The sequence below is a fragment of the Trichechus manatus genome, unplaced genomic scaffold (genome assembly GCF_000243295.1).
Source record: "Trichechus manatus latirostris isolate Lorelei unplaced genomic scaffold, TriManLat1.0 scaffold00052, whole genome shotgun sequence".
Lineage (NCBI taxonomy): Eukaryota > Metazoa > Chordata > Mammalia > Sirenia > Trichechidae > Trichechus > Trichechus manatus.
Window position 1 is genome coordinate 11,994,783 of NW_004443988.1, and position 23,362 is coordinate 12,018,144.

At 38.7% G+C, this 23,362-nt stretch overlaps 1 protein-coding gene across 2 annotated transcripts in view; it reads left to right on the top strand.

The window, feature by feature from the left end:
* Window positions 1-23,362, top strand: part of LCLAT1 (lysocardiolipin acyltransferase 1) — a 365,885-nt gene that overhangs the window by 129,464 nt on the left and 213,059 nt on the right. For both annotated transcript variants that reach the window (XM_023732457.1, XM_023732458.1), the window contains exon 2: window positions 12,184-12,352. In XM_023732457.1, the coding sequence (XP_023588225.1) occupies window positions 12,188-12,352 (165 nt within the window). In that variant the 5' untranslated portion in view covers window positions 12,184-12,187. The remainder of the gene's footprint in view (window positions 1-12,183; window positions 12,353-23,362) is intronic.

Consider the following 23,362-nt stretch of genomic DNA (forward strand, 5'->3'; position numbering starts at 1 on the left):
AAAGATCAGGTGACCATAGGTGGATGGATTTACATCTGGGTTCTCAATTCTGTTCCATTGGTCAATGTATCTGTCATTGTACCAGTACCAGGCTGTTTATCTGGAAATGCCGTAGTTTCGCCATCATATTTGAGAGACAGTTTTGCTGGATATATAATTCTTGGCTGCCGGTTATTTTCTTTGAAGGCTTTATATATGTCATCCCCTGGCCTTCTAGCCTGCATGGTTTCTGCTGAGTAGTCCGAGTTTATTCTAATTGACTTTCCTTTGTAGATGACTTTTCTTTTATCCCTAGCCACTCTTAAAATTCTCTTTATCTTTGGTTTTGGTAAGTTTGATTATAATATATCTTGGTGACTTTTTTTTGAGGTCTACCTTGTGTGGGCTTCGATGAGCATCTTGGATAGATATCTTCTCATCTTTCATGATATCAGGGAAGTTTTCTGTCAACAAATCTTTAACAGTTTTCTCTGCATTTTCTGTTATCCTCCCCGTTCTGGTACTCCAATCACTTATAGGTTATTTCTCTTGATAGAGCCCGACATGACTCTTAGAGTTTCTTTATTGTTTTTAATTCTTTTGTCTGATTTTTCCTTAAATAGTTGGCGTCAAGCGCTTTATCTTCATTGTCACTAATTCTAACTTCTACTGCCTCAATTCTGCTCTTATGACTTTCTACTGAGGTGTCTAATTCTGAAATTTTATTGTTACTCTTCTGGATTTCTGATTGCTGTCTCTGTATGGATTCTTGCAGCCCATTAAATTTGGCATTATGTTCTGGAATAACTTTTTAAGTTCTGCTACTACTTTGTCTGTGTGTTCCCTGGCTATTTCTGCATTTTGTAGAATTTCCTTTCTAATTTCTAGAAGAGTTCTGTGTATTAATCTTTTGTATTCTGCCTCTGGTAATTCCAAGAAGTTCTCTTCCTCCAGAGAATTTATTGATTCTTTATTTTGGGAGCTTGCTGAGGCCATCATGGACTGCCTCTTTATGTGACTTGATAGTGACTGTTGTCTCTGAGCCATCAATAATTTATTATAATGTTTTTTGGATTTTTTTAGTGAGACCTATCTTCTTATTTTCTTTTGTTTTGATATGCCCAAATAGGCTGCTCGTGTGCACTAGTTTGATTTTTGACACCTTTAAATCTGTAACATCTTGTTACCAGGTAGTTAGTTCTGTAACTAAGTAGGTGCACACAGGAGTCTGTTAAGTTTTCCTATATGGTTTCAGCTCGGGAGTTCTGGCAGTCAGTCACCAAGTGTGTGATGCAGGCTCTCACCCCCAGTGCTAAAGAGGCATGGGTGATTGGTGCAGGCATTGGACTCTGGCTGTGGTAGGGGATCATGCGCTGAGCCAGGCATGGGGCTGACGGCTGCCCCTGAGAGTCTGAAAGGAAAGCGTGTCCCTATTCTCTAGGGTGAGTAGGTTGGTTAGTTTTATAGCCAGACTATGAGCACCCCACTCTGTTGGCTGTAAAGATTCAAGGGCACCACTTTTTCTTAGACTCCTACATCAGGTAACTAGGTGCTTTAGGTGATACCATCCATCCTCAAGCCCCTGCTGCAGATCAGTAAAAGTTCCTACTTAAGGGGCAGGGCTGTTTCGAGGGTCACAAATCTGCTAGTTCACAGCTGAAGCCGTTGCAGTTAAACTTCAGATGTTTGCCCTGTTATACTGTGGTAGTGAGGGCTAACGTTGTTGAAATGGGTCCCCACATGTCTATACAGGGGTGTAGGGCACTCAGAGTCTGTGGACCCCTTATACCTGTGACTAGCAAAGGAGTTGTGCCGACCCTGTATTCCAGGCTTAGGGGAGCCAGTAGCTTATTTGTTCCCTATCCAAGGCCAGGAGAATGGGTCAGGACGCCTTTATGGATCTACTTCCGGCCCAGCGGACTCCTGGTGCAGAGCGTGGAGTTAGGAGGTAAGAGGAAGAGAGGTTTGTAGCAAATGGGCTTTTTTTTTTTTTAAATCCCCGCAATCGGCTGCACGCATGTACTTATCTTAGCCGCTTGGGAGCTGCTTTTCACTGGTTTGGAGTGTCCACTCAGAATCTCTGCTGCCAGGTCTCTCTTGATGTGGGAACTGCTTACTGAGTGCGTGCACAGCACAGCTGTTTGCCTCCTTCACTGCGGACCCACGTGGCTGTAGCGCTGCAGTTTCGCCACCGCGACTCTGGCACTCTTCGCTTCTTCCAAACCATGTCCCTTTCGTATATCACTCAGACGGATTCCTCAACTTTTCCTTGTTCAGGGCTCCTAGATATTCATATAGAATCAAATCACTTGTTTTTCCAGGTCTTTGTTGTAAGAGGGTTACAGGAAACATCTAACTACTCCGCCATGTTGGCCACGCCCCCCAATCTAATTTTTCGTTCTTTGTATATGACCTGTTATTTCCTATCTAGAAGTTTTGTAATTGTCCTTGTCTCCATTATGCTGAAGTTCATGGTGATGCGCCTTGTGAGCGTGTTTTCCTTCAGCATCCTGACTTTTAGTAGGCCCTGCTATGGGGACTGTCATCTCCAGTTCTGGGGAATTTTCTTATTTTTTTGTTGATTTCTTTCCCTTCAGTTGCTCAGTTCTCTGTGTTTGGAACTTGTAGTATTTGCATATAGGACCTCCTCCTGGATTCTCTAATATTTTTTTCTACTTTCTGTCTCTTTTTATTTTGCTTGACTTTTTGGGGGATTTCCTCAGCTTTATTTTCTAACTCTTTTGTTGAGTTTTTATTTTTTGCTGACATGTTTTTATCTTCCAAAAGCTCTTTTATTCTCTGATTGTTTCCTTTCTTTTCTTTTTTTCTCACAAGAACATGTTATTTTTGTTTCTTGGTTGTGGTATTCCTTGTCTTCCTGAGAATGTTAAAGATAGTTTTTTTTTCTTCTTCCTGAATAGCTTGTTTCGTTCAAGTATACTTTTTTTTCTGTTTATTTTCAACTCTAATGTCACTTAGAGTCTGTTCCTGAGATGTCTCGTTGTCTGTTCATAATAGAAAATGGGAGAGAGTGGGCTTAAAAAACCAGTTGCAAGCTTGCTGTGTAGGTGAAAGTTATGGACTTTGGGCTTCACTTGGTTGTCTTAGGTGGGCTGTATTTTGGTAACACCCAGTGTTTGTATGTTTGCATTTTTCCTTATGGACTGGTCTGATTCCCTGGAGAAGTGTGTTCCAGTCTTCTGCCTGTATAGTACAGTAGCCACTAGCCATATGTGGCTGTTTAAATAAAATTATGTTTAAAATTCAGTTCATTGGTTGTACTGACTACATTTTGAGTGCTCAATAGCCACATGGTACTAGCGGCTACTGTATTGGACAGCACAAGTGTAGAACATTTCCATCATCAGGGAAAGTTATATTGGACAGCTCTGAGCTAGAACTGAAGATCTGCTTGCCAGCCATCTGAGAGCCCAGGGAAAGAAGGGGATCTGAGGTGTCAGTATTCAGGATTTAGCGTGTATATGGTTACATGGAGCCCTGGTGGTGCAGTGGTGAAGAGCTTGGCTGCTAACCAAATTGTTGCCAGTTGGAATCCACCAGCTGCTCCTTGGAAACCCTATGGGGCCGTTCGGTTCTCTCCTGTAGGGTTGCTATGAGTCAGAATTGACTCGATGGCAACGGGTTTGGTTACGGTCACTTAATCTTCTGTTCTTGGAAAGGTAACCATGCCTTCAGTTGTGCATTCCGTAGTCCAGAAACCCTGTTTTATTTTCTCCAGAGAATAGACTACCATCGGAGAACTATCATCAGCCTATCATCAGCCCCCTGGCCCATCCATCCCAGAGGAAGATGACGCTTTCTGTCCTTCGGCTGGATTCCCACCCCACAGATGGCTCTTCCTCTCCTCCAAGGACAGGGTGTACATGCTACCTCTTCCAGGAAGCCTTTCTGGACAGCATTTGCAGTCACAGACCTGTAGAATGTTCAAGAGAGATCATAAAATCCAAACCCCAACTATACCACAGAATACAACTTTCATGTATTCATAAAAATAAATTAAAAAAAGAATAGACCTCCAGACTTACGCTGGGCTTGTCGGGGGGACAGCCACCTAGGGATGTGGGGAGAGGAGATCTCAGCAGTTACCTGCTTCTGAGTTTTTACCTACCTCTTTTTATTTTTGTCAGCTCCCATTTCTCCCTATTTGGTTCCAGAGATACCTGATGCTGCCAATTCCTGAGCCTTTGCGGACTCTGTAGGTTTGTTCTAGGCTTTTCCATCTGCTGGCTTAAGCTTGGCCTTTTGCAAGTCCCCCAAGACAGTCAACACTTGACTTCCTGCTTTCCAGCTTTTAAAATGATGTTACTGTTGTCTTTTCTTTTGTTATTTCTGTCTTTGTAGACGTATGGCTTTAAAAAACTACTGAAACTATTATTTTAATAGTGTTTTTTGAGAGAGCAAAATTAGATATTTATGTTCATTGTGCTATCTTGACGTGGAACCCCTGCAGACCTTTTTTGTTTTATTTTTTTAATTTTTAAAATTCTTATCTTTTTATAACATTCATTCTATCAAATTTAACAAATACAATTGAACACAAAATACATAAAAATCAACTGTAATGTAGTATTACAACCTAGGTATACCACCGTAATGTACATATAAATAAAAATGGTAATCACAGATATTGTTTTGTAACCTACTCATTTTGCATAACTCTATCTTGTTTGGTTGAATGTCTTCTGTTTGCCCCTGGATCTACTTTCCACCCGTCTTCATCCAGCTTTCTGCCCCCGGAGGCTGAACTGTGGGGCAACACTGTCCTCTGGCTTCTGGTTGGGTGTGGACAAGGGAATGTTCTTGAAGGAGATAAGACAATGGAAAGAGACTGAGGACAGGATATTTATCTCCAGGCAGCCTCCCTATGGGATAACCTTGGGCTTATCATCCCCTTCTACTGAAGCAATCCTTTTAATATACCTATAAATACGTAGACTTAAACACACACACATACACACACAGAATTGCACATATACCCTTTCATATGAGACAATGTGAAATACCTTATTCTCTTAAATGGCTGCTTAGTTTTCCATAGGATAGAAGTACTAGAAAATGTTCACTCCTTCCCTTATTGGTAGAATTTATTGTCTTCCGTTGTTAGTGTTACAAATTACACTTCAGTGAACTACCTTGTACGTATATCTTTGTTCACTTCTGTGATTATTTCTGCGTGATATTATTGTTGTTGGGTGCTGTTAAGTCTGTTCTGACTCGTAGCAACCCCATGTGACAAAGTAGAACTGTGCTGTAGGGTTTCCTTTGCTGTCATCTTTGCAGAAGTAGATTGCCAGGTCTCTCTTCCATGGAGCCACTGGGTGGGTTCGAACTGCCAGCCTTTTGGTTAGTAGCCGAGTGCTTAACCATTATGCTACCAGGGCTCCTTATTTCTGCTTGCTAGAGATCTTGAAATATAATTTTTGTTAATTAAATATACATATTCTATTTTGATAAACACTGCCATACCACTTTCCTAAAAATTGTACTAATTTATAGTCTTATCAGCAGAACCAAAAAATGCCTTTATACCTTATATAGCCTTGCTAATACTGAATATTATGATTTTTATTTTTTATAATACAGCAGAAGGAAAATTACTTTTCATTTTAATTTTTGTTTCACTGAACACTAGTGAGCATATTTCACAAATGATGTTTTAGGAGTTCTCATTAAAAAGGTTGCTGAATCTGAGTTTAGATTTATACTAGTAGTTTAGTGTACAAAAGCACAACTTAATTTTTATTTTCCTACTTTTTCTGAAGAAATAGGGGGAATTCCCAGATCTCTTCAGTTCTGTGGAATGTGAGAAGTGTAACTTCAAAGTAATGTGGTACTTTGGTTTTGTGAGTACTGTATTAGCCCGTTTTCTTATGACTGGAATCCCTGGATGGTGCAGATGGTTAAACATGTGGCTGTTAATTGAAAGGTTGGGGGTTTGAAGCCACCCAGGGGTGCCTTGGAAGAAAGGCCTGGCAACCTACTTCTGAAAGAGCACAGCCATTGAAAACCCTATGGAGCACAGTTCTGCTCTGACACAAACGGGGTCACCATGAATCAGAATCAGCTTCATGGCAGCTGGTTTGTTTTTTTCTTTTTACTGTTTTGAATAAATGAATTTACAGTGGATTAAACAATATGTTCAACTTATTATTTACTTTTATTACTCATTTACTTTTTGGTCTTTGAATCTTTCACTGTTCCCAATTCTGTACTCTCCACTGCATTTTCTGGGAAGGTCCTTGGTTATAGATTCTTTATCTTACCTCTCAGTATAAACACTGTCAGGGGCTTGTAGTTAGAACCAAGGTCTTTGTTTCTTCACCTGCAAATATCACTGATATAATTAATATCTTACTTTTGGACTTTTGTTTGGATTAGATGAGAATGTTTGTAAAATGCCTATTTTAAGACACATTTGACATTATCAAGGAATAAGAAAACTAGTTGTTGTTGAGTTGATTCCTACTCATGGCGACCTCATGTGTCAGAGTGGAACGTTGCTCCCTGTGGTTTTCAAAGGCTGAGCTTTCGGAAGTAAGACTACAGGCTTTTCTTTTGAGGTGCCCCTGGGTGTACGTGAACCTCCAACCTTTGGGTTAACAGAGTACGTTAACTGTACTTTTAAAACCTCAAATTTAACGGATCCACTATAGCATATCATTGTCCCCACCGAATGCATACAAGCTAAATAGAACAGAATAAAGGCCCCCTGAGATTAGGATATTGGACAGTTGGCTGGAGTCATTGCTACCTAAATAATTTGGTTTTTGATACCAGCTTTGTAAAGTATATAGTTCAATTTTAAGTTTCAGGAAAATTACGGATTACTTACATGTCACCTTTGGTTTGTTCATGAACACTTGAACCTCTGGGTGCTACATATGTAAATACCAAAAGCCATCTGTGAAGTACCCGGCAAATATTAGGTGCTCAAAAGGCAGCAGTATTTCCAGAATGTCAGAATTAGTAGAGGCCTTAGAGAGAATTTTTCCCAGCCTCCGCTTTACAGGTGAGGTATCCAGGTTAAGTGATGTCTTGATCATCATGGTGTTGAATGGCGGAGCTGAATCAGGTGCACCTGGCTCACAGACCTCCCTATGGAACCAGCATCTGTCGATCCTGGGATTTATGCCAACAAGCCCTATGAACAATCAGTTTTAAAGTGCAGGGAGCCTCTTTGCTCGTAAGGCTCTTAACAAACTCAAAGTGTACTGATAAATCCATGCTTATCTGCACCATATCACTTTAACATTTATCCTAAAACATGATTCATATACCCTAGGTTTTTTTCCACCTGTGGTGACGGTATGACAAAGGTGGTGGTTTTGGCTATTCTCACTTGGTTTTGTTCTCTTTCTCCCTAGGGCCTGTGCCCTTGTGGTTTCTTGAAGCTCCCCGACATGTAGCCCCTACCTTGTAATATCTAATAAGCTACAGTTCCCTGATTAAGCCATGCTGTTTCAAAGTCCTGTGACTTTGCATGTTTGGGGCCGCTGCCTGGAATGACCTTCTCTCTCCCCTCAACCCACTCACCTCAAAGAGTCTAATGTCTTCTTTAATCCATTTTCACAGAGTGGGTTTTACCCTACTTTGATCTACCTTTAACACTAGCATACCTCTGTTACACTTCTGTTACAGCATGTATTACATTGACTTGCAGGTATTTGTTTGCCAGCTTAGCTTCACTATTAGACTGAGAGCAGTCTGAGTTGTTAACATTTAAATTGTTATGTGAATAAAATAATTAAGGAGATTCTATGAACTAAAATAAGTTTCCTTCCTGAATGTAACCTATTGGGGATAGGTATCCCTAATGGGTTACATTCATACTTGTCAGGGAGTATTTGCCAAAGTTATTATACTCCAGGAATAATATATGGAACTGAGTAAGGCGTTTAGGTGGGCTGTGTTTTGCCTTTTGTTTGGTATTGCAAACTTTTTAACCACAGGTGGTTAGGCAGCATGGACAATTATCAGAATCAGGTTTACATTATAAACTAGGAAATTGGTGAGGTGAGAGAATACTGTATTAACTCACTAAAACGGAAGTGATTTTATAGGAAAAAGTTTTTGGGTTATACTGAAGTTGGTTCAGTTTTTCAAGATGACTTACGGTTTTGTTCTATATCTCTGTATTTGGCAGTAAAGTGGACATACCATTTTAAAACTGTGTTTATATCTTTCTCATTTGGCTTTTTTTTATTGTTTTGGGAAAACTGTCAGTATTGTACAAAGAATGCACAAAAATGGTATTTAATTGCATCACTTGTAACTACTTTTCAATGTTAAGGCTTTTAGTTTTTATTTAAAAGGACTTTAAAAGATTAAATGTTTAATTACCAGTTTTTTAACCAGACTTTCTTCCAGTGGAAGCCGACAACCCCCCCTCCCCCAGTTTTTTTTTTTTTTTAATATCCTTCATTTGGACTTCAGGTAACAGACTTGTTTTTTTTGAGTGTTTATCAAACGCTGTGTGTTATGCTAGGCACTAGGGAATATTAAGAAAGACATTAGGTCTCTTCACTGGAACTAAGTTCCTGTGAACTTCTAAAATTCAGAATAATTTTTATATGAGGTATTAAAAATTTGGCTTATAATTGTGACATTTCTTAATGTCATAGCCCCATCCTTTTAGTGTGTGTGTGTGTGTGTGTGTGTGTGTGTGTGTTTGTTTATAAAAATATTTTATTTGATGATCTCCAGGCTCCTGTCCCTGGATAGTACAAAGGGTTGTGTTCAACTGCTAACCTAAAGGTTGGCAGTTTGAACACACGCAGCAGCCCTGTGGAAGAAAGGCCTGGAGATCTCCCAAGAAAACCCTATGGAGCAGTTATGCTCTGTAACACATGGGGTTGCCATGAGTTGGAATCAACCTGACAGCAACAAGTTTGGTTTGGTTCTAAGCTCCTTGAACTATCATTTATTTTTCTTTTAATTATATGAAATTATAAATAGTTTGGTAAGTGAGGAAGAAGCAGTGCAGAGCCTCGACGGGGGTGGACAGTCGTGTACGGACATAGTGTTATGTGTAACTCTGCGGGGAGTTTAGGGGTGAGCGTCTAAGCCTAGAGTGAGTGGCTCATGGCAGATAGCTAAGTTCAGGTGGAAAGTTTGGCAAAAGTCAGTTCTCAGCAGATATTTGTTCTGTTTGTACTCTGAAAAATTTTGTACACATACCGAGTGTCAAGTGTTGGTAGAGATTTAAAATATATTCAGTGCCCAGATAAACTAGATTCTGTTGTTAAGGGATTTGACCTGTTTTGTTATCTGACACTTATTTTAAAAAGCACCATGACATTTGAAATTTTGTTTCCTGTCACGATACTTTTGAAATAGTGAGAGGTTTTAATTGCTAGAATACCTTTTTAATATATACAATTTTAAGACCATTGTTGTTTTCATAGTTTTGTTTAATGTTTCCAACAGTTTTATTATCGTGAGGCAAAATATATTTTGTACTCTAATACAGCCTAGGTTGTAAAATCAAATATTTGATTATTCATTTTAGATTGTGCTTCCAAGAGTTTATTTTAAAATATCAACAGTATGTCTTCTGGTTATGAGAACTTCCTAAAGGAGTCCTCTGGCAAATAGTAAAGAGACTTCAGAGTCTGACTTCAGCTTAACCTTTCAGCTCATAAAGAGCCAGTTTAAGTGCCCAAAGATGTTATTTTTAGATTCTAATGTAAAGATTTAACATTTCTAATTTTTTTTTTTTTTTTTTTTTAAATTTCAGTGCACTCTGTTAAATTGTCGTGGCTTTTAGGCATAGTCACTCTTAGGAAGATGTTCTGCAGTCCTTAGTCCATTAAATCTACTTTTGAGTATAAAAAACTCTGGAATATTTTAATAAGATTTTGTGTCAGATAACATCCTGGAAAAGAAAATATCCAGTTTTATGTTAAATACTAGTAACTATATAAAACACAGACTTTTCTTAGACTACACAACTTTTTTTTGGAGGTCAGGCGTCTGCTGCATTGAGAGTCTAAATGTCTTATGTTCTGGCAACTTGTTAGACAGAGGTCACCTCTCTGATGTTCACTCTCATCATAGCCTTTTCTGTAGTCCTTTTGTTTTATCTCTGTTGACGTTCCAAAGGAGTAGCACTTCCTAGGAGGGAAACAAACAAACAAACAAAATCCATGAATTCTGTAGTTTTTTCCATCTGCCGAGTGTGAAGCCCTACATTTCTACCTTTGATGATACACAAAGATACATCGGTGATAAGATCTGTGTGATAGCAAATGTACAGTTCAGAAAACGTCTATATGTATTCAATGCAGTAAATGTTTATTAGGTATCTCCTGTGTGCACAGTATTTAGAGGGAAGCAGGACGTACTGACTAGCCCTGTCCTCTTGGAGAATCAGGAGAGTAAAGCTGATGAGCTTACCTCCTCCTGAAGCAAAAAAGTGAGGCTGTCGGGTTGTATTACTCTCTTTACCAACCCTCTACCCCTTTCTGACATTTTATACCCAATCCAGCTTTATGCTCTTCTAACCTATCTCTTAGAATGCTTCCGATCTGCTGCTCAGAGCCAGTCTTAATTACTGATTGCCTTCAATTTTTCTTAAAAACTGCCCTCTGCCCATTTTTGTTGGTCATTTATTCCATTGCTTTTAGACATCCGCAAGCTTTCATTCTCGACTAGTTTCTCTTTCACCTAAAACATGATTAAATTCCTCTTAATTTTAGATAGATTAATAAGAATAAGAATCACATTTATTAGTATTTGGTGCTTTAGTGCTTACTATATGCCAGGTACTGTGTAAACACTACTTATAGAAACTCATTGAAATGTCTAGCTAGTAAGTTGTAGGGCTGGTAGACCATGCCACGTTATGCTGCCTACCAGTACCAGAAACATCCCTCAAGCCGTCTTCCTTGCTGCTTCCAATCTTTCCTTTCCAAATGCTTTGGCTTTGATATAAATTTTATAATTTTATAAATTTATAAATTTTATAAATTTAGTAAAAAGGTTTAGACAAACTGCTGTGAAGGACGTGAGAATTTGAGATTAGAAGAATTGTAGGTAAATCTTGAAGGCTCATCTGAGGCTAGAGAGCATGAATGATTCCTGTGAAGATAGGGGAAGTTAAACTAGAGGTTGTGAAATGTGGACTCTACAACCTGAAAATGAGCTATCAAGATACCTTGAACATGACTTAAGTTATATAACTGCAAATATGAGCAGTTATATAGTCTCATGGAAACCCTGGTGGCATAGTGGTTAAGTGCTAACCAAAACATAAAACATAACCATAGTGGCTGCTAACCAAAAGGTCGCTGCAGTTCTACTCTGTCCTATAGTGTCAGTATGAGTCAGAATCGACTTGATGACAATGGTATATAGTCTCATAAACATATCTCGATTGATAGGAAGGTGCTAGTTAACCTGATCTAGATAATCTAGATAATTCTTTCTGCAACAACTTAGAATGGGATTGGCAGACTGCAGCTAGCAGGCCAAATCTGGCACACCGTGTTTTTATACATAAAGATGTATTGAAATACAGCCATGCCAATTAAAGGAGTTGTCCAGTGTTCACAGCTGTTAACGACAGGGCAAAAACGAGAACGATTGCCTCTACCTTCTGATCTCTTGGTCCGCTTATGCATACCTGTGTTTTCCCAAACTCATTTGACATAAGACTCATCTGAAAAATTCATTAAATGTGTAGATTGCCCTTCTCTAGATCAACTGAACAGATGCTTCTGGGAATGGGCTAGGAATATATTAAGAAGAATGCCAAGCGATTCTTACAGTTGTGTAAGTTTGGGAAACATTGCACTTAACTGTGTTGCCTCATACTTAAAACATGGACAGTCCTGAGTTGAAAAACCCATTCCTTCTGCTTACGTAGCTTTCTTGCCTTGGGGAAGTCACAGACATCAAGCGTTGTTTCCTCATCTCTAACCTGGGGCTACTAATATCTAATTCATAAGGTTGTCGCCTTAAATGATATAATGAATGAAAAGCATATAGCACTATACCTGGCCATCATCCATCTATTTATATACATCTAGTGATAATTCCCTTCTCCTTTTATTTTATCCTCTGACCCTCAGGTTTTTCTCCCCACCCTCCAACTCTTAAAAAATATTATATGCATCATTCTGAAATTGAATTTAAAAAGTTAAATATATAATAACAAAATATTTCCTTTTTTTTATCTTTTAGAATCATGGTGTCATGGAAAGGGATTTACTTTATACTCACTCTGTTTTGGGGAAGCTTTTTTGGAAGCGTTTTCATGCTGGGTCCCTTTTTACCTTTGATGTTTCTAAACCCATCTTGGTATCGCTGGATCAACAACCGCCTTGTGGCAACCTGGCTCACACTACCTGTGGTAAGTTCTACACCAGAGGAGATTGTCTGCTTGCGTTAAAGTGGCCCAACCTATTTTTATTTTATTAGAGTTGTAGAAGAATCGTTAAGTCTTTCATGTTATATAAGAGACACTTTAGAATTAAATACAAAAACTGGAAGAAGTAATAATGATTCATGTCCTTGGAAAAAATGCATGATTAAGAGCCATACTATAAAATTGAGTTTTTTCATATTTTTCATCAATTTTCTTTTTATTTTCCTTCATTGACATATACTTTACATCTGGTAAAATGCATAAATCTTAAAGGTACAGATTGAAGAATTTTTACATCATTAATTTTATATTGTATTTCCATTGCTTTATTTTACAAAGCCATGATGAAAATTAAGATCAGATAATATACTTTTTTTTTTTTTTTTTAAATTATGGACAGTGATGTGATTTATTTAACTCTTTCCAGCAACCACAAAATGTAGGAATAGAAGTGGTTGCCTGTGTGTTGGGCTAGGTCATCTGTAAAGTAAAAGTGCGTAGAATACGTGTAGTAGATTCTTGGAACACCAGGTAATCTCTGTAAAGTCAGTGTCCACTGCTGTAAGCACTCATCCCTCTGATCCTGAGCTTATGACTTCCTGTGGGATTCTAGTCCAGACTCCTTCTTTGGGGACTGTGAAGGGGCTCCAATTCCTCCCCGTTGCTGCTAATTAGCAGGGCCTTCTCCAAAAGCTGAGTGATGTGTGTGCAGCTAGCTGTGTTTACCTTGGTTAGGTTATATTTCCTCAGAATGTTCTGTTCCTTCCTTTTCCTGAGCAGCACCTACAACTTAATGTTAGTGGGTTTATTTACCTGTCAGGATAGAGAGGTGATGAGTATACCGGACAAGGAAAACAAGAAGACAACTACTCTTCCTTCTGTTGTTAAAGGGTCTTCTTTATCTGTTTCTTTGGAATTGATTTGTGCCCCCCCATACCAAGCAGCAGGCCGACTGCCAATGTTAAGTTTGTAGAAAGGAAAGTATCATGTTAATGATACAGACCTCTTAGGTCTAAGTTGATTGGAAGATATTTCTAGAAACAGTGGTTGGTATGGTTATACCTATCTTCATAGAATAGATGTTTCAGAAAAGTTCCCTGTAAATTGAATTTTAATAAATCATTTACAATCTGCCCTTCCTTTCATATTTTATTAAGAAATATTGTGGTGAATAATTTTACAAATTATATTCATTCCATGTTACAAGGTTAATTTGTTTTTAAATTTTTATTTAGTTATGACTTTTTTATGTGTGAAACACTGTTACTGTTAAACTAAAAGTAGTGCGCTCCCTCCCTCCCTCCCTTCTACCTTCCTCTCTCCCTCTTTCTTCCTCCCTTTTCCTCTTTCCCCATATTTTCTATATTTGCACTTAAAATTGTCATTTTTGCAGGCATCAAGAGAGGGACTCCAGCATACTGGTAGTTAAATAACTGTGGCATGGTTTGCATATTTAATTCAAATACTAAGGAGAAGAACCTGGAGGTTTCTTAAAAGGAAAATCAAAGCAAAAACCTAGGGGTAGTGATACTAGCTGTTGTGCACTTGTGTGGCAGATACTGTGCTAAGTGCTTTATGAGCAAGACTGCTTTTCAGGTGCCTCTGTTATCCCCATTTTACAGAAAAAGAAATAGAAGCTTTGAGAAATTAAATAACTTTCCCAATGTAACAAATGTAAGTAAATTATTTAAGGTGAGATTAAACTCAATTTGTCTGACCATAGGGTCACTATAGTGAGTCGGAATTGACTTGACTGCAGTGGGTTGGTTGGTTTGGTTTTTTTTAGAGCCTTAGATGATAGGAAAATCTTTCAGGATTGGTTGGAGTCATATGGGGTCTTCATAGCTACTGGTAATAAGAAATTGGCTGCTACCTCATGAGTGTTTAAAAAAGAAGTTTGGAGTTCTTTCAAGCTAGGGAAGGCTTGACTTGAGAACAAAATATCTGAGAAATTGATACCAGTTAACCAGTTGTTGTCGAGTCAGTTCCAACTCGTGGTGACCCTGTGTGTTTCAGAGTAGAACTGTGCTTCATAGGGTTTTCAGCAGTTGATTTTTTTGGAAGTAGATCACCAGGACTTTTTTTCTGAGTCATCTTTGGGTTGTCTGGAACCTCTAACCTTTCAGTTAAATCATTTACACTACCCAGGGATGCTGAGAAATTGATAGTTAAAATCACTGTCAATAGTGTAATGATTCCCTCACGCTGGAAGAGGAAAGTTGGCAAAAAGTAGTCATAGAAAGCTTTCCCTTTTGCTAGAGAAACCAGAGGCACAGACTGTGTTAGTTAAGGGAGCAAACCTAAAGCAGCCTAAAGGTCAAACTAGCCCAAAACTTGGTATCAGGGTTATGCTGACCTCATAGAATGGGTTGTACAGTATTTCTTCTCCATTTTGGAAAGAGTGTGTGTAAGATTGGTGTTTTTTCCTCATTACATTTGATACAATTAACCAGTTGAACCATTGGGTCTGGAATTTATAGGAAGATTTTTGATAACAAATTTACTTTCTTTAATAGATGAGAGGGCTATTCAAATTTTCTATTTCATATTTTGTTTTGGTAAGTTGTGTTTTTCAAGGAATTTTTCCATATTATCTTAGTTGTTGAATTTATTGGCATAAATTTGTTCATAATACTCCAGTTGTAACCAGTGTCTGTAAGATCTGTAGTTATATGCCCCCTTATTTAGTTCTGATATTGATAATTTATATCTTTTCTCGTTTTTCCTTGATCAGTCTTACTAGGAGTTTGTCAATTTTATTAACCTTTTCAGAGAACCAACTTTTGGCTTTATTATTTTTCTCTATTGTTTGTCTATGTTATTCCATTAATTTCTGCTGTTATTTTGTTCTTTCTGCTTACTTTGGGTTTAATTTGTTCTTAAGGTACAAACTTAGATGATCCATTTTAAATATTTATTCTTTTCTAATATAAACTTTAAAAATATTTTCTTTCCGAGGTGGAGCCAAGATGGCAGAGTAGTCATATGGCTTCCTATGTCCCTCTTACAACAAATACCTGAAAAAACAAGTGATTTGATTGTATATGAATATCTAGGAGCCCAGAACAAGGCAAAGTTGAGGAATCGGACTGACTGGTGGGGGGAGAGAGATACGGTTCGGAAACAGAAAGGAGTTGCCTTGCCTGACCTGACCTGGCGGAAGCCACAGCCCGTCAGCCCATATCAGCTCGGGTTGTGCAGAGAAGGGGGCATACAACTCCGCTCACTCGCTTGGGAGACAGTTTCCACATCAAGAGAGATCCAGCAGCAGAGATTCCGCTTGGACACTCTGAACCAGTGAAAAAGCAGCACCAAAGTGGCTAAAGATAAGTACATGCATGTAGTCTTTTGTAGGGATTTAAAAAAAAAAACACACATTTGGGAAATACCTCTATCCCATTTACCTCCTCCCTCCCTGCTCTGCACCAGGTCCAGCCGGTTTCAGCAATCTCTTGAGTCCCCTGGGCCGGAGGCAGACACCATAAGGTGCCCTGACTCATTCTCCTGGCCTTGGAGAGGGAGCAAATTAACAAATAGGGAAAAAAATAAGCTACCAGCTCCCCTAAGCCAGGAACTCAGGGTTGGCACAGCACCTTTGTCTAGGCACAGGCATAAGGGGTACGCAGACTTGGAGTGCCTTCCACCCCTGTATAGACTTGCGTGGACCCATCTCAACAGAGTAAGACCTCACTACCACAGTACAACAGGGTAAACACCTGAAGTCTAACTTCAGCTGTTTCGCTGTGAAGTGGTGGATTTGTGATACTTGACACTGCTCTGCCCTTTAAGCAGGCGCCTTACCTGTCCACATCAGGGGCTTGAGGACTGGTGGCTCCACCCATGCCACCTAGCCACCTGCTACAGGGGTCCAAGAATAAGTGATGCCCCCCACTCCTTACAGCCAACAGAGTAGGGTGCTCATAGTCCAACTGCAAAACTCACCTACCTGCTTGCTCTAGGGAACAGGGACACGCTTTCCTTTCAGACACTCAGGGGCAGCCGTGAGCCCCCTGACTTGCTCAGCGCGTGACCCCCTACTGCAGCCAGATACCTGTGCCTACACCAATCACCCATGCCTCTCTAAGACTGTAGGCGACAGCCTGCACCACACACTTGGTGATGGACTGCTGGACATCTGAGCTGAATCCATACAGGAAAACTTAACCGACTCCTAGGCACACATACTTAGTTACAGTCGTAACTACCTGGTGACAGGATGTTAGAGCTTCAGAGGCACCAATAATCAAACTAGCGCACATGAGCAGCCTATTAGGGCATATCAAAACAAAACAAACAAAGCTAGGACACACTAAACCAATATAAAATAAAATTATAATAACTTATTGATGGCTTGGAGACAACTGTCAATATCAAATCAAATAAAGAGGCAGTGCATGATGGCTTCAGCACGCTCCCAAAATAAAGAATCAATAAATTCTCTGGAGGAAGAGAATGTCTTGGAATTACCAGAGGCAGAATACAAAAGATTAATATACAGAACTCTTCAAGAAATTAGAAAGGAAATTCGACACAATGCAGAGAAAGTTAAAGAACACAGAGACAAAGCAGTAGCAGAACTTAAAAAAGTTATTCAAGAGCATAATGACAAATTTAATAGGCTACAAGAATCCATAGAGAGATAGCAGTCAGAAATCCGGAAGATTAACAATAAAATTTCAGAATTAGACAATAGATAGTCATAGGAGCAGAATTAAGGCAGTAGAAGTCATAATTAGTGACATTGAAGATAAAGCACTTGATACCAATTTATTTGAGGAAAAATCAGATAAAAGAATTAAAAGAATGAAGAAACTCTTAAGAGTTATATTAGACTCTATCGAGAGAAATAACCTACGAGTGATTGGAGTTCCAGAATGGGGGAACAACAGAAAATAGAGAATTGTTGACCATTTGTTGACAGAAAACATACTTGATATTGTGAAAGATTAGAATATATCTATACAAGATGCTCATCGAACCCCATGTAAGTTAGATCTCAAAAGAAAATCACCAAGACATATTATAATTGAACTTGCCAAAACCAAAGATAAAGAGAGAATTTTAAGAGCAGCTAGGGATAAACGAAAAGTCATCTACAAAGGAGAGTCAATAAGAATAAGCTCAGACTACTCAGCAGAAACCATGCAGGGAGGAAGGCAATGTGATGACATATATAAAGCCTTGAAGGAAAAAAATTGCCAGCCAAGAATTAGATATCCAGCAAACTGTCTCTCAAATATGATGCTGAAATTAGGACATTTCCAGATAAACAAAAGTTTAGGGAATTTACAAAAACCAAACCAAAATTACAAGAAATACTAAAGGGGGTCCTCTGGTTAGAAAATCAGAAACATCAGATAACAACCCAAGACTAGAACACAGGACAGAGCAACCAGATATCAACTTGGATAGGGAAGTCACAAAAATGCATCAAAGCTAAAACATTGTAAATAGGGAAAGAGAGAGATCAATATGTAAAAACTGACAACAAGTTTGAAAACCTGGAGGAAATGGACAAATTTCTAGAAGCTCACTACCTACCTAAACTAACACAGTCAGAGGTAGAACAACTACATAAAACCATAACAAAAGAAGATACTGAAAAGGTAATTAAAAAACTCCCAACCAAAAAAAGCCCTGGCCCAGATGGCTTCACTGGAGAATTCTACAAACTTTCAGAGAAGAGTTAACACCACTTCTACTAAAGGTATTTCAGAGCATAGAAAAGGATGGAATACTCCCAAACTCATTCTGTGAAGCCAGCATAACCCTGATACCAAAACCAGGTAAAGACACCACAAAAAAAGAAAATTAAAAACCAATATCCCTCATGAACATTGACGCAAAAATCCTCAACAAAATTCTAGCCAATAGAATTCAGCAATATATCCAGAAAATAATTCACCGTGACCAAGTGGGATTTGTACCAGGTATGCAGGGATGGTCAGCGTTAGAAAAACAATCACTGTAATCCATCACATAAATAAAAGACAAGTACCACATGATCTTATCAATCGATGCAGAAAAGGCATTTGACAAAATCTGACACCCATTCATGATAAAAACTCTTAACAAAATAGGAATAGAAGGGAAATTCCTCAATACAATTAAAGGGATTTATACAAAGCTAACAGCCAACATCATCCTAAATGGAGAAACTTTGAAAGCGTTCCCCTTGAGAACAGGAACCAGACAAGGATGCCCTCTATCACCCCTCCTATTCAGCATTGTTCTGGAGGTCGTAGCCAAAGCAGTTAGGCTAGAAAAAGAAATAAAGTACATCCAAATTGGTAGGGAAGAAGTCAAAGTATCTCTAGTTACAGGTGATATGATCTTATACACATAAAACCCCAAAGAATGCACAAGAAAACAACTGGAACTAATAGAAGATTTCAGCAAAGTTTCAGGATACAAGATAAACATACAGAAATCAGTTGGATTCCTTTACACCAACAAAGAGAACCTCGAAGTGGAAATTACCAAATCAATACCATTTACAATAGCCCCAAGAAGATAAAATACTTAGGAAAAAATCTAACTAGAGATGTAAAAGACCCATACAATGAAAACTATAAGACACTACTGCAAGAAACGAAGAGACCTGCATAAGTGGAAAAACATACGTTGCTCTTGGATAGGTAGACTCAACACAGTGAAAATGTCAATTCTACCCAGATCGATCTACACATACAGTGCAATCCCAATGCAAATTCCAATGGCATTTTTTAATTAGATGGTGAAACGAATCACCAACTTCATATGGAAAGGGAAGCAGCCCCAAATAAATAAAGAATTACTCAAGAAGAAGAACAAAGTGGGAGACCTCAACACTGCCTGATTTTAGAACCTATTATACCACCACGGTAGTCAGAACAGCCTGGTATTGGTACAACAGATACATAGACCAATGGAACAGAATTGAGAATCCAGACATAAATTCATCCACCTATGAGCAGCTGATATTTGACCAAGACCCAAAGCCCATTAATTGAGGAAAAGACAGTCTCTTTAACAAATGGTGCTGGCATAACTATATATCCATCTGCCAGAAACTGAAACAAGACCCATACCTCACACCATACACAAAAACTAACTCAGAGTGGGTCAGAGACTTAAATATAAAATCGACAACGATAAAGATCATGGAAGAAAAAATAGGGACAATGCTGGGAGCCCTAATACATGGCATAAACACAATACAAACCATAAGTAACAATGCATAAGCACCAGAAGAGAGACTAGATAAATGGGAGCTTCTAAAAGTCAAACACTTATGTTCATCAAAAGACTTCACCAGAAGAGTCAAAAGACAACCTACAGACTGGGAAAAAATTTTTGGCTACAACAAATCCAGTCAGCATCTAATCTCTCAGATCTACAAGATACTGCAAAACCTCAACAACAAAAAGACAAATAACCCACTTAAAAAATGGCCGAAGGATATGAACAGGCACTTCACCAAAGAAGATATTCATGCAGCTAACAGACCTATGAAGAAATGTAGATCAAAATGAGATGTCATCTTACCCAGCAAGGCTAGCACTAATCCAAAAACCCAAAATAATAAATACTGGAGAGGTTGTGGAGAGACTGGAGGGAACACTTATACACTGCTGGTGGGAATGTAAAATGGTACAACCACTTTGGAAATCGATTTGGCACTTCCTTAAAAAGCTAGAAATAGAAGTACAGTACTATCAAGCTATCCTGCTTCTTGGAATATATCCTAGAGAAGTAAGAGCTGTCAGACGAATAAATATATGTACACCCATGTTCATTGCAGCAGTGTTCACAATAGCAAAAAGATAGAAACAACCTAGATGCCCATCAGTGGACGAATGGATAAACAAATTATGGTATGTCCACACAAGGGAATACTACGCAACAATAAAGAACAACGGTGAAGCTGTGAAACATCTTATAACATGGAGGAAGCTGGAACTCATTACGCTGAGTGAATTTAGTCAGTCACAGAAGGACAAATAGTGTATAAGACCACTATTATAAGAAATCAACAAAAGGATTAAACACAGAAGAAGACATTTTTTGATGGTTACGATGGTGGGGAGGGAGGGTGAGGGTTATTTACTAGCTAGATAGTAGATAAGAATTCTCTTAGGTGAAGGGAAGGACAGCACACACTACAGGGGAAGTCAGCACAACTGGACTAAACCAAAGCTAAGAAGTTTCCTGAATACAGTTGAACACTTTGAGAGACAGCACAGGGATAGAGGTCTGGGGACCATGCTTTCAGGGGACATCTAGTTCAATTGGCATAACAAAGCTTATTAAGGAAATGTTCTGCCTCCTACTTTGGTGTGCAGTGTCTAGGGTCTTAAAATCTTGCAAGAGGCCATCTAAGATGCATCAGTTGGTCCCAACCACCTGGAGTAAAGGAGAATGAAGAACACCAAAGACACAAGGAAGGTATTATCCCAAGAGACAGAAAGGTCCGCATAAAGCAGAGACTTCATTAGCCTGAGACCCGAAGAACTAGATGGTGCCTGGCTACCACCAATCTCCACCCTGTCAGGGAACACACCAGAGAGTCCCTGATGGAGCAGGAGAAAGGTCGGGTGCAGAACTCAAATTCTAGTAAGAAGACCAGACTTAATTGTCTGCGTGAGACTGGAGGAATCCCGGGAAGCACGGCCCCTGGATACTCTATCAGCCCAGAACTAAAACAATTTCTGAGGCCAACTCTTTAAGACAGGAATTGTACTGGACTGTGGGACATAAATTGATACTTGTGAGGAGCGCGTCTCTTAGTTCCAGTAGATACAAGAGACTAAACCGGCAGCTTCTGTCCAGAGGTGAGATGGGAAGGCAGAGAGGGTTAGGAGCTGGTTGAATGGAAATGGGGAATCGGGTGGAAAGGAGGAGTGTGCTGTCACAGTATGGGGAGAGCAATTAGGGTAACATAACAATGTATGTATAAATTTTTGTATGGGAGATTAACTTGAAATGTATACGTCAGTTAAACTACAATAAAAAAAATTTAAAAAAGAAATTACTTCCCTCTAAGCATTGTATTAGCTTCATCCCACAAATTTTGATGTTTTATTTTCATTATTATTAGTTCGACATATTTGATCTGTGGATTATTGAGAAGTGTACTGTTTAATTTCCAAAAATTTAAAGCCTTTCTACCTATTTTATTGCTATTGATTTCTAATTTAATTACTTTGTGGTCAGAGAATGTACTTTTAGAACTCAGTGTTTTGAAAGGTACTGAAATTTTTTTTTATGACCCAATATTCCATGCGTACTTGCATAGAATGTGTATTTTGGAGTTGGGTATTAAAAACAAACAAATAAACAAACCTGTTGCCATTGAGTCAATTCCAACTCATAGTGACCCTATAGGACAGAGTAGAACTGCCCCATAGAGTTTCCTAGGAGCACCTGGTGGATTCAAACTGCCATCCTTTTGGTTAGCAGCCATAGCACTTAACCACTACACCACCAGGGTGACCTGTTGGGTATGGTGTGCAGTAAATGTCAGGTGGAGCTAAGAATGTTAGTGATGATGTTCAGCTCACCTGTGACCTTATTTAATCCCTCCCTCTGTGTCCTGGTTATTATATCATTACTCATTTCAGTAAGGCCATACAGCTCATTGAGAAGGCTGTGTTAGTATCTTCAACTATAATTATGCTTTATCTGTTACTTCGTTTACTTCAGTCATTTTTGCTACAGGTACTTGTAAGCTCAGTTTTTAGGCTTGTACACATTTATGATTGCTAGGTCTTCTGATAAATTGACCTTTTTTTCTTGTGAAATACTTCTTTTTATTCTCTGAAAATATTCCTTCCTGAAGTTTCCCTCTGAAAACATTTGTCTAGTATTAATATAACCAACTTGATTATACTTACTGTTAGGATGGCCTAACTTTTTCCTCTTTTTGCTTTCAACTTACCTGGTCTTTATGTTTAAAGTGTATCTCTTACAGAGAGCATGACGTGTGTCTCTTATAGAGGATCTTGCTTTTTAATCCACTTTGACAGTTTGGTTGGTTGGTTTATATATCTCTTAAATTTTTTTTATTGTGGTTAAATACAACAAAAGATTTGCCATTTCAACCATTTTTAAGTGTACAGTTCAGTGACATTAGTTACATTCACCATGTTGTGCAACCATCACCATTATCTCTTTCCAGTTTTTTTCATTACCCTTAACAGAAACTCAGTACCCCTTAAGCAAAACCTCGTCCATTTCCCCTCCCACCTGCCCCTGGTAACTACTAATATACTTTGGTTTCTATGCATTTGCCTGTTCTAGATATTTCATATAAGTGTGATTATACAATATTTGTCCTTATATGATTGGCTTACTTCACTCAGCATGTTTTCAAGATTCATCCATGCTGTAGAATGTATCAACTTTTTCTTTATGGCTGAATGATATTTCATTATATGTGTATACCACATTTTATTTATCCATTTATCTGTTAATGGATATTTAGGTGGTTTCTACCTTTTGGCTATTGTGAATAGTGGTGCAGTGAACAGTGGTATACAAATATATATTTGAGTTCCTGCTTTCAATTATTTTGGGTGCATACATAGGAGTGGAACTGCTGGGTCGTAAGGTAGTTCTGTGTTTAACTTTTTGAGGAACCACCAATACTGTTTTCCACAGCAGCTGCACTATTTTACGATCCTACCAGCAATGGATGAGCGTTCCAATTTCTCTACATCCTTGCCAACACTTGTTATTTTCTGCTTTTCTGATCATAGCCATCCTAGTGAGTGTAAAGTGGTATCTCTCTCTTTTTTGTGTATGTGTGTGTGTTGAGGTGTCGGAAGGGTACAGGCAGGTAGAAAAAATATATATGCATGTATTTTTTTTTTGGCCAATTCAACATTTCTTTCGTGTACAATTCAGTGGCACCAATTACATTAATCATGTTGGACGACCATCACCAGTATCCATTGCCTAATTTCTCCTCTGTATTAACACTCAGTGCTCCCTAAACAATGACTCCCTCTTTCC